General features: G+C 47.6%; 1 protein-coding gene across 3 annotated transcripts in view; it reads right to left on the bottom strand.

Annotated features, from left to right (window-relative positions):
* Positions 1 to 16,983, bottom strand: part of PCDH15 (protocadherin related 15) — a 1,185,684-nt gene that overhangs the window by 272,544 nt on the left and 896,157 nt on the right. For all 3 annotated transcript variants that reach the window (XM_084845696.1, XM_084845694.1, XM_084845693.1), the window contains 2 exons: positions 16,437 to 16,571; positions 10,770 to 10,919 (listed from right to left, as the gene is read on the bottom strand). In XM_084845696.1, the coding sequence (XP_084701822.1) occupies positions 10,770 to 10,919; positions 16,437 to 16,571 (285 nt within the window). The remainder of the gene's footprint in view (positions 1 to 10,769; positions 10,920 to 16,436; positions 16,572 to 16,983) is intronic.

Raw genomic sequence — 16,983 nt, 5'->3', positions numbered from 1 at the left:
GCCGCCGCCATTCCAAAAAAAGTTAAAAAAAAAAAACGCCCCCGTGATAGGCTACGTGACAATTAACGTAGCCTATCACGGCTAGATTTGCAAAGTCAGCTGTGATAGGCTACGTAAATCGTCATGTAGCCTATCACGGGTGACTTAAAAAAAAAAAGCGCGTACGGCTAATGGCGGCCCCCATAGGGAGCCGCCATTCCCGTTCCTTATTTGGTCGCTGTAGTCTACGTAAAGATTACGTAGACTACGGCGAAAATAAAGGCAATGCTATTTGCGTCGCCGTAGTCTACGTAAAGATTTACGTAGACTACAGTGCCCAAATAAGGAACGCGAATGGCGGCTCCCTATGGGGGCCGCCATTTGCGTACGCGCTTTTTTTTTTTAAGTCACCCGTGATAGGCTATGTGACAATTAACGTAGCCTATCACAGCTGACTTTGCAGATCTAGTCGTGATAGGCTACGTAAATCGTCACGTAGCCTATCACGGGGGCGTTTTTTTTTTTTAACCTTTTATTTCGCGGCCGGGCGAGGCGAGGCGCCTCCTCCCCGGCCTGAATTTTGGCTGGGCATGGTGGGAAGCCTCCTCCCCGGCCTGAATTTTGGCCGGGCGAGGAGGGAAGCCTCCCCCCCCGGCCTGAACTTCGAGGGCAGCAGCGAAGTGCCTCCCCCCCACTGCGAAGCAAGCTGCGAGACCAGGTAAGTGACTTTCGTGCACCCCTAGCCCAGCAATGGACGGAGGTCCGGCTTCGGGTGGCCCTGGCCAGCCGCTCCGCGGAGTCACTGTGGAGCGGAGCCGGCCAGGGAGGATTCCAGGTGCCTCCCCCCCACCGTGGATGGCCCCAGCGGAACCAGGTAAGCATTTCGTACACCCCTAGTATTTTGTGGTACTTATGTGGGGTCAAATATTTGGATTGGCTTTGGAGTTCAGACCGTTCCTCTGGTTGTACTCAGTTTCTCGGTTGAATTACTTGTCTTTTGACTAACCAGCCCCCCCCCCCAGCAGCCGTTATGTGACTAGCCACATCCTCATGGGGAGCCATTTTGTGGTGGGGCTTCTCAAATTCCCAAATGTGCCCATGGGTCCAAAAAGGTTGGGGACCCCTTATCTGGAGGGTCACAACACAAGTTGCCTACCCCTGGCCTAAGGCTCTTCAGTGCTAGCCTACCTACCCACAGGATTGTATAGGGATTATTGAGATAACGTATGTAATAATAATAAAAGTATTATTGTTGTACTTGTTATTAGGGGTGTACGAATCCCTTACCTCATTCCAGGTGGAGACATCCATGGTGGGCGGGGAAGCGATCCGTCCCTTCCCCCGGAATCCTCCCTGGCTGGCTCCGCTCCATGGTGAGTCCACAGGGCTGCTGGCCAGGGCCGGCTGCTGCCTGACTTCTTGCTGCGGCCGGTCTTCGTAAATCTTTATGTAGCCTATCACGGCAAAAGGCAGGGACGCAAATGGCATCCGCTATGCTGGATGCCATTTGCATCTGAAGAGAAGCAGCAGCAGATGTCGGAGGGCAGCTGGATGGACCAGACCTCCCGACAACCAGGTAGGGTCCATCCAGGGGGGATTCCACAGGGTGGCATGGGGGTAGTCCATTCCACCATGGACTCCAGGTTCTTTAGAATCCGGCCTCATTGGAATCCGTGGCAGATTTCTAGGGGTGGACGAAAGTCACTTACCTGTCCTCGAAGGACGTTCGCGGTGGGGGGGAGGCGCTTCGCTGGTCCCCCCGCGAAGTTCAGGCCGGGGGGGGAGGCTTCCCGCCTCGGCCCAGCCGAAATTCAGGCTGGGAAGGAGGCTTCCCGCCGCGCCCGGCCGAAATTCAGGCCGGGGAGGAGGCTTCCCGCCTCGCCCGGCCGCGAACGCGAAAGTTTTTTTTTTTTTTTTAAACGCCCCCTGATAGGCTACGTGACGATTCACATAGCCTATCACGGCTAGATTTGCAAAGTCAGGCGTGATAGGCTACGTCAATCGTCACGTAGCCTATCACGGGTGACTTTAAAAGAAAAAAAAAAAAGCGCGTACGTGAATGGCGGCCCCCATAGGGAGCCGCCATTCGCGTTCCTTATTTAGTCGCTGTAGTCTACGTAAATGTTTACGTAGACTACGGCGAAAAGAAGGGCAACGCAAATAGCGTTGCCCTTATTTTCACTGTAGTCTACGTAAATCTTTACATAGACTACAGCGACCAAATAAGGAACGGGAATGGCGGCTTCCTATAGGGGCCGCCATTATCCGTTAGGGATGGCGGAGAATTTCTCCCCGAAACTTCGGGGGGCTGAGCGCCAACGTGTTCGGCCCCCCGAACAGGTTTCGGGGAGAAATCCTCCGCCCCCCCGCCCCCCGCCCCCCCCGGGACGGGACTTACCTTCCCTGAATGTCCCTCCCGGCGGCGGGTCCGGCTGGCGGTTCGTCCGGTGTTCGAGCGGGGCGGGAGCGGCAGCCGGTCTTTTGACTGGCTGCCGCCCCCGCCATTGCAATGAAAGAAAAAAAAAAACACGTCCCCTGATAGGCTACGTGACGATTCACGTAGCCTATCACGGCAAGATTTGCAAAGTCAGCCGTGATAGGCTACGTGAATCGTCACGTAGCCTATCACGGGTGACTTAAAAAAAAAAAAAAGTGTGTACGGATAATGGCGGCCCCCATAGGGAGCCGCCATTCGCGTTCCTTATTTAGTTGCTGTAGTCTACGTCAATGTTTACGTAGACTACGGCGAAAATAAGGGCAACGCTATTTGCGTTGCCCTTATTTTCGCCGTAGTCTACGTAAACATTGACGTAGACTACAGCAACTAAATAAGGAACGCGAATGGCGGCTCCCTATGGGGGCCGCCATTCGCGTACGCGCTTTTTTTTTTTTTTAAAGTCACCCGTGATAGGCTACATGACGATTCACATAGCCTATCACGGCTGACTTTCCAGATCTAGCCGTGATAGGCTACGTGAATCGTCACGTAGCCTATCAGGGGACGTGTTTTTTTTTTTTTTTTTACTTTCGTGTTCACGGCCGGGCGAGGCGGGAAGCCTCCTCCCCGGCCTGAATTTCGGCCGGGCGAGGCGGGAAGCCTCCCCCCCCGGCCTGAACTTCGCGGGGGGAGCAGCGAAGCGCTCCCCCCCACCGCGAAAAAGCTGCGAGAAAAGGTAAGTGACTTTCGTTCACCCCTATTATCCGTACACACTTTTTTTTTTTTTTTAAAGTCACCCGTGATAGGCTACGCGACGATTGACGTAGCCTATCACGGCTGACTTTGCAAATCTAGCCGTGATAGGCTACGTGAATCGTCACGTAGCCTATCAGGGGGTGTTTTATTTTTTTTTTCTTTCATTGCAATGGCGGCGGCGGCAGCCGGTCGAAAGACCGGCTGCCGCTCCCGCCCCGCTTGAACACCTGCCAAACCGCCGGCCGGACCCGCCGCCGGGAGGGACATTCGGCGAAGGTAAGTCCCGTCCCGGGGGGGGTGCGGGGTGCAGGGGTTGTGTGCAGAGGATTTCTCCCCGAAACTTGTTCGGGGGGCCGAACACGTTGGCGCTCGGCCCCCTGAAGTTTCGGGCAGAAATTCTCCGCCATCCCTACAGATTTCTCTGCCATCCCTACTTGTTATTTGAAAAGGCTCAAGTCAAAACCAGTGATAAAATCAGTGTGATTCTTTCCTCTCAGCACTAGCTATGAACATAGACCTTTTCTCCACCTTACTGCTGATGTTGTTGGTAGAGCTTTGTTAGCATTTATATGAAAGCCTTCATTTTTCATCCACAGATAGTCAGACCTCACAAGTGCTCAATATTATATTTCTTTTCAAGTTTATGGCAAAGTAACCTGATATAAGACCATGGTGAGGACTCAAAATGATCCCCCTTTTTAAAGCAGGGGTGCTGAACTCCTTTCTAGTGCTGTGCCAAAAATTTATCCCACATTTTTTTGACCATTCTCATTCAATTTGATAGAAAAGCAATTGCTTTTGAAAAGAAATTCAAAGGAGGAGAAATTTCAGAGAAATTCTCATGGGTTGGGTTTGGGGTTCTTGTGCTTAACTTCTTTATGAGGTGGCTGAGGAGTGTGCATGAGTGTCCTGTCTACAACAATCTTGTACAATAATCTTGGTGGCAGCCTGTAGCCTCCTTGGCTTCCCACACTTCAGTGAAAGACATCATGAGGCAATTTGTCCCATGGGGCTTTTTCAGTTCAGGAATGGCAGGTGGCCTGGGAGGCTGCAGAGCAATGGAAAGATGTGTAATAGAGGGGAAAAACACACACACTATCCTTGGCCACCTTGCAGTGACTAGGTAAGCTCAAAAACCAAAAGAAATCCAAAATTCTGCCTCAGAAAACTGGAAACCTCAACACAGTTGATGCTGTTGCCACCTACAGAAGCAGTGCAGTAAACCAAAAACTCTTAGGAGAAAAGAAAGAACCTGTCCTAAAACCCCTGCCAACAATGAGCCTTATCAGTGAGAAACTGTTGGAGAATTTCTCCTCCCCTAGGAGAAATTTGGTGAAATTGTCCCCCCCCCGCCACGTTCTCTGCCCACAAATAGACTGGACAGTTTTGAGAGACCATTTGTGCACAGCTCTACTTCTTTCAGCCCAACAGCCCAATTCCATTTTGGGGAAGCTTTCAAGAGCAGTATTGCCATGGTGGACAGAGATGAAGGCAAAAGGGTTGGGCCAAAATACCAAAAGATACCAGCCTATTGTAGTTTAAAGCTCTTACAGGCAGTAATTCAGCCTTAGGAGAGGCATTTCAACCTTTTAGAATGGGGAAAAAAACGTGCACAAACGCCGAGAAACCACCAAATGATTGATAGTCAGGAGAAAGGGGAAGGGGAATTACCATCTGGGGTACCCTAGAGGGCTGGATTGGAACCCCAGCCAGGCTAGGTTTCACCCCTGGTCTGGAGGTTCTGCAGCCCTGTTTTGAAGGAACAATGGTTCTGAGATTAGTAGCAAGGAAACAGATTTGGGTTAGGCTTCAAGTCTGTTCATACTAAGCTGGGAGTAAGTCCTATTCTGAGTAGACATGTATAGGGTTGATCTCTTACAGCCCTTGAAACTCCTGATTGGTGTGTGTATGTGTGGTGGGAAGTACTGGAGAAAGCTGTATATTGCTTCAGCCCTTGGCTCCAGATTGGCCTATTAGCTAATCTAATCACAATCCAGAATCAAATGTGAAGGCTTTCGGCTTGGACTCATTTGAAATAAATGGGTAAATTTTCCTTTATGTGAATGGTAGCAATAAGAAAATGAACAGCATTAGAGAGCTACTCTTTGGTAAATTAACATAATGACATTCACATAAGAAGAAAGTGGAACTGTTATTTTCAAAGAAGCATAAGAATTAGCTGCCAATTACAGCACAACAAAATTACCAGTATGAAACTCTGTATTCACATAAATATATAATTGCAGTAAGCAATGCTTAAAAGATCTCTGGCTCAGGAGGGGAAATGTATTAAGGATCTACTTCTGCAAAAAAACACACCCCAAAATACAAAAATAAAATGGGAAAATAGCACTAAAGCTGTATACCCAACCCAAATCTCAAACTAAAGTCTCACAATAAAAGACACCAGTGTAAATCCTCATTTGTCTTAAGCAATATCCAATAAAAGCTTCTAAAAGGTGCTGTATACCATTTTTTCCTCCTATGAAAGCCACCGAGAATGTCAGAAACAATAGCAAGAAAAGAACTTCCTCTCACTACACATTTTACTTGACTTGTTGAAAATGAGTATTACTGACTTTCACAGTGAAAAATGTCCCTTCCCATTTTCCATTCTAACACAACATGTTTACCATTTTCTACTGTAGGGAACATGATAAGAATGCACTATACAGTATTGCAACATTCAAAATAGCCAAGTTTGAAGTTTCTGGAGATGATTCTGCAAGTTACTTGGAATAATGGTTCCTAAACTCAACTGTCAGAAAAATGCCAGACATTTGACTAGAGAGCAGTGTTTGACTTTCACAAGGCAAAAGCTTATGCCATAGGAATTAAAGGATGGCTGGATTTTTGTCTAATGTTCAGATTATAGGAATAATGTTGGAAACTAGAGTATTTTAAGAACTTCCTGCCCCCCACCCCAAAAAGGTACAGGTACACATGGCCCAAAATCCATGGCTGAAATCCAAAGATGCAAATTCTGGACATTCTGTATACCAGCCTTTCTGAGCCTAAGTGCCCTCCAAATGTGTTGGACTACAACTCCCAGAATCCTCACCCAGCATGGCTAATGGTCATGCTGGCTAAGACAGGATAATTGGTGCTGTAGTCCAGCACAACAGGAGGGCATTAGGTTGGGGAGGACTGTTGTATATACATACAGGGTGGGAAAAGCTTATATTTCAAGAGGAAACCACCACTAATGGCATCTGCCACCGAAAACTGCCCTAAAATCCTCCTAAACTTCTCCTAAAACAATTGGTCGGAGCGGAGCTTTGGTGTACAAGTGGCATAAACAGAAATTGCTACTAGTATGTGTGCCATCTTTCTTCCTGGGTTTCTCTTTAAATACTCTTGTGCCAAGTACCCAAACTGGAAATTATACTGAAATCGTAATTATATGTATTTGTTTATGCCTACCGAACCGTCTTCAATGACGTTTTCCTATTACATCCACCAGCAACATAGTGCTGTTTCAGACAATATGTAACAGCAATCCTAGGTTTGCTACTATGTGCATGTTCAGCAGAGAGCCACAGACTGTTCTGGATTTCTGACAGGTGCATTTGCAAATAGGCATTTGATTTGTCACATTCACACTTTATAAGTGCATGCTTAAAGCACCTTTGGTGTAGACTCAAAATGTTATGTATGCAATGGCCCTCAGTTTATAATCTATGAAACTGCTCAGAAATATTTAAAATGCTATGTAGTGATGTAGGAGCCACGCTACACAAGTCCACATTGTAGGGATTTGTGGCTGGCGCCAGCTCTCTGCCTTGTCTGGTCCTCCAATATTCTGAGTGCCAATATGCCCCCTTCCGATCAGGGAGAAGAAACTGCAGGATAATACCAATGAGTGCAAAACATAAAATGAGAATAACACACACTAGGAGATAACACACATGTAATAACCCAAGGAGCTTAACTACTCCATTTGCACTGTGGGTCAGCATGTGTATTATTTTAAAACCACTCTTGCAACAAGCCTAGGGATGGACGAAAGGGACTTACCTGGTCCCGCAGCTTGCTTCGCGGTGGGGGGGGAGGCATTTCGGTTCTCCCCCTGAAGTTCAGGCGAGGGGGGGGGAGGCGCCCCGCCTCGCCCGGCCAAAATTCAGGCCGGGGGGGAGGCGCCCCATCCCTCACCGCCGAAATTCAGGCTGGGGAGGAGCGTCCCATCTACCCGGCTGCGAAAAAAAAAGGAAAGTAAAAAAACAACAACACACACCCGTGATAGGCTACGTAACGATTTACGTAGCCTATCACAGCTAGATTTCCAAAGTCAGCCGTGATAGGCTATGTTAATCGTGACGTAGCCTATCACGGGTGACTTTGAAAAAAAAAAAGGGCATACGCAAATGGTGGCGCCCATGGGGCGCCGCCATTTGTGTTCCTTAGTTTGGCACATCTAGTCTACGTAAAGATTTACGTAGACTACGGCGAAAATAAGGGAACGCTATTTGCGTTGCCCTTATTTTTGCCGTAGTCTACGTAAATCTTTACGTAGACTAGACGTGCCAAACTAAGGAACGCAAATGGCAGCACCCCATGGGCACCGCCATTTGCGTACGCGCTTCTTTTTTTTTTCAAAGTCACCCGTGATAGGCTACGTGACGATTTACGTAGCCTATCACGGCTGACTTTGGAAATTTAGGTGTTTTTTTTTTTTAACTTTCCTTTTTTATTTTGCAATTTTAAAAAAACGGGTGTTTTTTTTTTTAACTTTCCTTTTTTATTTTGCAATGGCGGCGGCAGCAGCCGGTCAGAAGACCGGCCGCCGCCACCGCCCCGGCCGAACCGCCGCTGAACCGCCGCCGGGACCTGCCACCAAGAGGGACATTCGCACGAGGTAAGTCCCATCCCGGGGGGCCGGCGGAGAATTTCACCACCAATTTCGGGGGGCCGAATGCGTTGGCATTCGGCCTCCCGGAGATTCGTGGAGAAATTCTCCGCCATCCCTAAAAGCCTGTGGGTGGCTCTTTCCCCAGACAAGGCTTTTATTGTACAGCTGCCCTGCCTCAATCAAGGGATTGGGGGGGGGCAGACAACATTATCTTCCACTTGTCACCCTCACATGTTTTCCTGTCATTTCTTCCATCTTTTTCTTACCAACGAGGAAACTCCATTAAAGAAGGAAAGATGGAATGGCTGCACAACGTCTTTGATTGGAAACACAAGGAGTCCTCCATCTGGAAGCAGACTTGGATGCACCAAGCCTCATTCTTTACTTGGTTTACCCCTTTCAGCCAGTGCAATACCAGGGACTGAAGAAAGAACTAGACAATACAAAAGATGTGGAGCTGCTGCGGCACTTTCCCTTCCTTCTTTACAATATCTGTTTTAATAGAAAATGTGATGGGACATCAGTCTGCTGTGCATTGCCTTGCTCACAGCTCAATTAGGTGGCAGGGGCAAAGCAACACACAGCACAACGATGTTACATCTCACACTGTGTTAAACAGGACATTAGAAGGAAAACAGGAGAAAGAGACAGGGAGTGGTAAGTTGCAGAAAGGAATCTGAGGAGGATTCCACATTTTTGTATTTTTTTGCTCAATACGAGAATTTCAGCCTGGTGTGAGTGAATGTAACGAAAGATGGACGGGTCAGTCTAAGTTCAATCGATCTCACATTCAGTCCATTTTGCCCACCTTCAAAGCAAGGTCCCTTCCACATTAACTTGCAGGGCTTTTGAAGGAAAAAAATCCACAAGAAATTCTTCTGTTAAAAAAAATGACTAAACTACTTACAGTTTGACAGGGAGTCTAAACAAAATTTCTTCTTTTTTAAAATCAGGAAATAGCTGTTCAAAATGGTTAGAAAGGGTGACTGCTGCCACATACGTTGAACCTGAGGTCACAAAAGTCCCTGGGAGCAACAGATCTCATATCTTTAGCAAACCTGTACAGAAAGAAAAAAATGGCTGCTCCATGAACCTATTGGAACAGCCATTTTCCCCAATACAATACCGTTGTACTAACTTACATTGCTTGACATTTCATGGAAACAAATGGGTACAGCTTCTCTAGAAGAGATAGGATGTTTCATTTCTGGGATACTTGTGACCTGTTATCTGGTTATCCCTGGACCCTCTTGTAGAATTTGTTCATGTCCCTGGATTCCAAAGAAGGACTATATTCTCATGTCCAGGCTGTGCAGTATCAGGTGTGTCTGCTTCAAACTATGGACCTGACAAATATGGATCCCACCCCTAAATGTAACCATAGCAAATTCCTTCTTTCCCTTTCTGTTTAATCTGCTTTCCCTGAGGCCAACAACAAGAGAATTCCTACGGAGGCTACTGCTTGTTTTGTCTTGTCTTGGGTCCACTTTTTATTTAACAATGGTTCCAATGTGAGCACCTCAGGAACACACTAGGCCAATACTGGTTCATATCTGGACAGCATCATATAGAACCATTGTGCAAGCCAACACATCCACATTATATACAGCTGCTATAATTCAGTTGATCGGAACAACCTTTTTCAGGCTGTCATGACTATGAAAATTGAAGTGGTCTTGAGTATATTCCTGAGTACATAAGGGAACAGTTGTCACAAATTGCACAAATGCATCTTTGTTACATTCCCGATAGTGGCGCCAACATGTTGCCGAGTTGCTTGCACTGGGGCTACTGATGTAATGGGGATTCACCAGTGGGAAACTGGAACTGGTCAAGAGAGAGATTGGCGATGAAGTAGTAGTTGTGCTTGGTGATTAAGCAATATCAGGACCATAAGAATTTTCTTGCTGCATGAGACTAAGTCTCCATCTATTTGAGTGGATAGCCAAATGATGTAGGTAACCAAATCCTGACGTTTGGCCCCAGCATCTGCTAATTTTGGTACTGCAAAACTTTCTCAAGTTGCTGGAAATGTGCCATGTTGGGTAGGGAAGGAGAAGAGTTAAGCCATGTCTAGAAGAGACTCAATGAAACATCCGTTCTGATGGCAAGCATATCAGTCAGTCAACCTATCCAGCTTCCTAACAGATGTTCTGCTTGTCAGAAGATAAACACCCTAGTGCATGGCAACATTCAGGCTCCTAAAGACATATTTTATTTTACCTAAACATTTCTATTTTAAGATGTCCTATTATAGGATTCCTAGGGAGCAATTCTATGGCCACTAGACAGCTCCTAGACAGCCATAGGACATGCTGTTTTCCAGGAACCGACCTCGGAACCCATGCTCCAAGGTCAGTTCCCAGAGAACCGACCTCCCCCCACTTCTGTGCTGCCTTGGAGGCAGCGCGGAACAGCAAGAGGAGCACGGAGCAGCCGGAAAGGGGCATGGCTGGGGGCGTTCCAGGGTGGGGAGATCATAATTGCCTGTATGACACATCCTATGTGTCATACAGCAGCCTTCTTTCCCCCTCTGTCCTCCTGTGGCTAGAGGGCTACAATCAGCTGTCTAGCCAAAAAAGCAGGGCAGGAAAAACACAGAGGGAATGATCCCCTCTGTGCTTCTCCTGCCCTGCTTTGGATAGATGGTCACCTCCGAGTTTGGAGGCGGCCACCTATCTAGATGGGATTGCTCCCTTAGAAGAACATGCTGAAAAAAGCAAATGGAATATTTAACTGTTTGATTACCTTGATAACACTTTCTCCAGGCCTCATGTCTGTGTAAATCTTGACATTATATGATATGTTGGAGAAAGTTGGGGAATTATCATTTGCATCAATCACAACAATATTGACTGTGACTGGCGGGCTTTCTTGTACACCATCAGAAGCTGTCATCTTCAAAATAAACAGACAACATGAGGAAATCTTTGAGAAAAATACAATTAAGTGAACATACCAAATAACATTTATTTTTACTTGTAGTTCTTATATATTGCTATTTTCACAAAATCTACCTACCTACCTATCATTTATTTATTTCTTCTGCATGACAGCTTTAGTAAATCATTCAGATAACAATCTTAATATACTAGTTATAAAATAATCCCTTCAAAGCACTCTCTCAAAATATTTCACATATGAATTGTATCCAAGAAAATAATAGAGAAAATGTTTTACTGGTGAGCTCATTTCTTTTTGGTTCTTCTTTGGACCTCTTCACACATTATAAGCTGACTCTCCCTTGAATGTTAGCCATTTCAATGGGAATGAGGTTCAGTGAAGTTCAGGATCCAAACCTATGTTTTTATATGCAGCTAAAGGTGTGAATTCAGCAGGTGATAGATACCATGCATATCATGTTTTTAGCTTTGAAGTCTGTCCAAAGAACTTTTGTTATCATGTGGATTCAAAAATAAATAAATATCATAATTACCTTCCTCGGGTGCTAAGACTAGCTGCAGATCCCTGTCTGCATATACTCAGTTGCAAAAGTGATTTGCCTTCTATACTGCATGAAATGGCCCACGCTGGTATGATGGTCCAAATTATCACTTGCAGGCTGATACCTCTAACACAACAGTAGCCGTACTCATTTGCTTATGCCAACTGATTTCAATATCAGCAAAACCTAGTCCGGGGTGTCTACAATATGAAGGCTGCATGTCACGCAAAAGATGTAAAGTTTGACAACCACCTGAAAACAAGACGATCATGTCTCCTCCTGTGCAAACACAAGATCTCATATATACCTTTGCATCTACTCTCTTAAGAAGGTGGGCAAGGACGATGGCCAGCAGTATGGAAAGCAATTATTATTATTATTATTATTATTATTATTATTATTATTATTATTTGTATTAATCGCCCCTCTGGCTGGTCACCCAGCCACTCTGGGTGATGTACAACATACAATAAAAACAGTTTAAAACAATAAAATTCTACAATAAAAACATTTTCTAAAATACCCTAACCCACCCCAAATGCCTGCCTGAACAACAGCGTTTTTAATGCACGACGGAAACTCATTAAAGAGGGGGCATGACGGAGTTCCCTGGAGGGAGTACCACAGAGTGGGGGCCACCACAGAAAAGGCCCTCTCCCTCGTCCCCACCAGTCTAGCTGTCCTGGCTGATGGGACAGAGAGAAGGCCATCCGAGGCTGATCTTGTTAAGCAGCCTGTCTGGTGCTGCTGGAGGCACTCCTTAAGATAGGCTGGGCCGGAACCATATAGGGTTTTAAAGGTCAAAACCAACACCTTGAATTTGGCCCGGAAAACAACTGGTAACCAGTTCAACTCCTTCAGCACTGGAGTGATGTGATCTCGCCAGTGGCTGCCTTTAATCAGGCGAGCCGCCGCATTCTGTACCAGCTGCAGTTTCCGAACCGTCTTCAAGGGTAACCCCACGTTGAGCGCATTACAGTAGTCTAAACGAGAGGAGACCAGGGCATGTACTACCAATGAGAGCAGATGGTCGGGAAGGAAGGGGCGCAGCCGCTGTATCAGATGGAGTTGATACAGCGCTGTCCGGCTCACAGCTGACACCTGAGCCTCCATGGACAGCTGGGAGTCCAAAATGACCCCCAGGCTGCAGACCTGGTCTTTCATGGGTAGCCATACCCCATTCAACACCAGGTCAACATCCCCCAGCCTCCTCTTGTCTCCCACCAAAACTACCTCGGTCTTGTCAGGGTTCAGCTTCAGCCTATTCCTCCCCATCCAGCCACTCACCGTCTCCAGACATTTGGACAGGGATTCTACGGCCAACCTTGGTGAAGATTTAAACGAGAGGTAGAGCTGCGTGTCATCCGCATATTGATGACACTGCACCCCAAACCTCCTGATGATAGCCCCCAGCGGCTTCACACAGATGTTAAATAGCATTGGGGAGAGGATGGAACCCTGTGGCACCCCACAAGTAAGTGGCCATGGGTCCGAAACCTCCTCTCCCAGTGCTACCCTCTGGTACCTGCTGGAGAGGAAGGACCAGAACCACCGCAATACGGTGCCTCCAATGCCCAACCCCTCCAGGCGGTCCAGGAGGATACCGTGATCAACGGTATCGAAAGCCACTGAGAGGTCGAGGAGAACAAGGAAGGAGCATTCACCCCTGTCCAGAGCCCTCCTCATATCATCTACCAAGGCGACCAAGGCCGTTTCTGTCCCATGCCCAGGCCTGAAGCCCGACTGAAATGGGTCTAGATAATCAGTTTCCTCCAAGTGTGCCTTCAACTGCACCGCCACCACCCGTTCAATCACCTTGCCCAAAAATGGAAGATTTGAGACTGGGCGAAAGTTGTTCAAAACTTGAGGATCCAAGGAGGGCTTCTTTAAGAGCGGTCTTATCACTGCCTCCTTGAGGGCTGATGGCATCACTCCCTCCTCAAGGGAGGCGTTCACCACCGCCTTGATCCCCTCACCCAGTCTCTCTCTGCAGCTCATAATTAGGGGTGGACGAAACTCACTTACCTGTCCTCGAAGCTTTTCGCAGTGGGGGGGAGGCTTCCTGCCTCGCCCGGCCGAAATTCAGGCCGGGGAGGAGGCGCCTCGCCTCACCCGGCCGCGAACTCAAAAGTTTTTTTTTTTAAAAAAACACGCCCCCGTGATAGGCTACGTGACGATTAACGTAGCCTATCATGGCTAGATCTGCAAAGTCAGCCGTGATAGGCTACGTTAATCATCACGTAGCCTCTCACAGGTGACTTAAAAAAAAAAAAAGCACGTATGCAAATGGCGGCCCCCATAGGGAGCTGCCATTCGCGTTCCTTATTTGGTCGCTGTAGTCTACGTAAAGATTTACGTAGACTACAGCGACCAAATAAGGAATGGGAATGGCGGCTCCCTATGGGGGCCGCCATTATCCGTACGTGCTTTTTTTTTTTTAAGTCACCCATGATAGGCTACGTGACGATTAACGTAGCCTATCACGGCTGACTTTGCAAATCTAGCCGTGATAGGCTACGTTAATCGTCACGTAGCCTATCACGGGGGCGTTTTTGTTTTTTTTCTTTGATTGGAATGGCGGCGGCGGCAGCCGGTCAAAAGACCGGCTGCCGCTCCCGCCCTGGACAAACACCCGCCGAACCGCCGGCCAGACCCGCTGCCGGGAGGGACATTCGGCAAAGGTAAGTCCCATCCCGGGCGGGGTGCGGGGGGTGGGGGGGTGCGGAGAATTTCTCCCCGAAACTTGTTCGGGGGGCCGAACACGTTGGCGCTCGGCCCCCCGAAGTTTCGGGGAGAAATTCTCCGCCATCCCTACTCATAATGAGCAAAGACGGGCAAGGATCAAGTAAGCAGGTGGTCGGCCGTACCGATGAAAGCACCTTGTCCACTTCATCAGGAGGAAGAAGCTGGAACCGATCCCACAAAACCGGTTTGCCACAGGCTGCCTCTTGCTCACTAACTGTATCCACAGCGTGCAGAGTAACACACCTAATCTGATCAATTTTATCTGCAAAGTGCCTTGCCAAGGCCTGACAGGAGGCCTTAGAATGCTCCAGTGGTTCCGGAGCCACAGGACCGACCAGGCTCCGGACCACTTGGAACGGCCTCCTGGGACAGCACTCTGCAGACGCAATGGAGGCAGCATAATATTCCTTTTTTGCTGCCTTCACCGCCACGTGATAGGCTGAAGATACAGCTCTAGCCCGTGTCTGATCGTCTTTGGAGCGAGACTTCCGCCACCGGCGCTCTAGCCATCTCACCTCCTGTTTCAGAGCTCGTAACCGCGGATTGAACCTTGGTGCAGTCCAAGCCCTGTTCAGGGGGAGAGGGCGTTTCGGAGCCATCTGATCTAATGCCCCAGTGATTGCGGCATTCCAGCCACCCACCAGGGTCTCGACCGAGTGGCCATTGGCATGCCCCAGAGAATCCCCAAGCGTGTTCAGGAATCCATTTGGATCCATAAGACACCTGGGGCGGACCATTTTAATGGGTCCTCCACCCCTGCGGAGGGGTTGTGGAACCAAGAAGTCCAACGTCACCAGATAGTGATCTGACCATGACAAGGGGGTGGTGGATATACCCCCGACTTCCAGATCACTCCCCGCTTCTCCAGAAACAAACACAAGGTCTAGTGCATGACCGGCTACATGGGTGGGCCCAGTTAGAATATGGTGCAGCTCCCAGGAGGCCATGGTCTCCATGAAGTCCCGAGGTGCTCCTGTGAGGATGGCCTCCGAATGTACGTTGAAGTCCCCCAACACCAGTAAGTTAGGGGACTGCACACGCACATCAGAGACCACCTCAAGCACCTCAGCCAGGGAGTCAGTCATGCAGCGGGGTGGACGGTACACGAGCAGAATCCCCAGACTGCCCTTCGGGCCCAACCTCCAGTACATGCACTTAGCATCCTTGGTCTCCCGGAGAGGGGGTCTGGTGAAGACCAAGGACTCTCGGTAGATAACAGCCACTCCCCCTCCCCGATCCCCAGCCCTCGGCTGCTGTGCATACAAAAATCCAGCAAGTCATATGAGGAAAGACTGAAGGACCTGGGTATGTTTAAACTGGAGAAGAGAGGACCAAAAGAGAACATGATAGCACTCTGAAGAGAAAGGCTTGATCTCTGATTCCCCAGGGACAGGATTAGAGCTAATGGTTTTAAGTTACAGGATGATAGGTTTTGGTTGAACATCAGGACAAATATTTTAATGTAAGGGCAGTTTGACAATGGAACCAATTACCTAGGAGGGTGGGCTCTCCCTCACTGGAGGTCCTAAGGAGAAGCTGGACAGCCATCTGTTCTGGATGCTCCCACTCTGGATTTCCTGCATAGACAAGGGGGTCGGACTAGATGGCCTACATTTAGGGATGAACAGATTGTGTAAAATCTGTTCTGTCTGTGTTTTGTGAGTTGCCAGGCACCTTTTGTTCCATTGTCTACCCGTAGATGGAATTAGATTTTTTCAAAGTTTCCAAATTTGCATAAATTCGCATTTGCACAAATGTGAATTTGTGAAAATTTGCATGTGCAAAAATGTGCAAATTCCCACAAAATGCACAAATCCCCCCAAATGCATATTTTCACACTTAGGGAGGAAATGTGCATTTTTGGCCAGTTTTTTTTAATGCATATTTTTCTATGATGAAATTTGCACCTGAAGGTTAGAAAAACAGTCTGCAAGTCCATGGAATCCACCCGACAGGGGAAAAACCAGTCCACTGCAGAATCCATGGGTTGGATTCATAAAAATCCAATCTCATTTGGTTCCGTTGCGGATTTCTCCAACATCCCTACTTGCAAGACAAGTTCCCTTCCATCTCCATGATTCCACAAAGTAGCTTTCTTAAAATCTCTGCTGATTCAAAATCTCAACAGCATATATAATACTTGACCTTCAACAATGAAGATTCTGCAACATATGAAACAAATGCCAACTGCTTACCCCCCCCCCCCATCCCAACATCCTGCTTACCGAAAAGGTGTACAACTGTTGGAGCTCCCTGTCAACTGGTTGAAGTAAGGTGAGGTAGCGTGTTATGCCGGTCTGAGTCACAGTGAAAAACGTATTGTAGTCATTTAGAAAAAGATGGAGCAGTGGGTCCTTTGTCTTCAAAGAAAAATAAAGAGAGTGGTTATTACGTTCTCAAAGGTAATAGCAACAATATACACAAAGGCTCTTTTAATGATAGTGCTAAATATCTGGACTGACAATGGAATTAGGAAGAAAATGCAATATACCTAAATTGCAAGAATTACAACCTCTGCTTGAATTAGAGGGAGATGCTGGGGAGGCAGCCACTCTCCCCACCTCACAATTTTCCTTTTAAACAGAAATGCTGGAGAAAAGCCTTCGTTCTTTCTTTCCCCTCAATAATTCAAACTCTGGCCATAACTGCCATTTGGCAATTAGGTATTTTAGCAATTATTTCAGTAACAAACTTAAAAAGCAGTGGAAGGGTGAAGGCTCCAGCCACCTGCCAGATGAACAAAACCCCAGACCATAGCGAAGGAATTATACT

Source organism: Heloderma suspectum, chromosome 3, assembly GCF_057233095.1.
Source record: "Heloderma suspectum isolate Gila_16-S chromosome 3, 16-S_ref, whole genome shotgun sequence".
NCBI classification, from domain to species: Eukaryota; Metazoa; Chordata; class Lepidosauria; order Squamata; family Helodermatidae; genus Heloderma; species Heloderma suspectum.
Note: the sequence above shows the minus strand (reverse complement) of the source record. Positions and strands in the feature narration are given on the sequence as shown.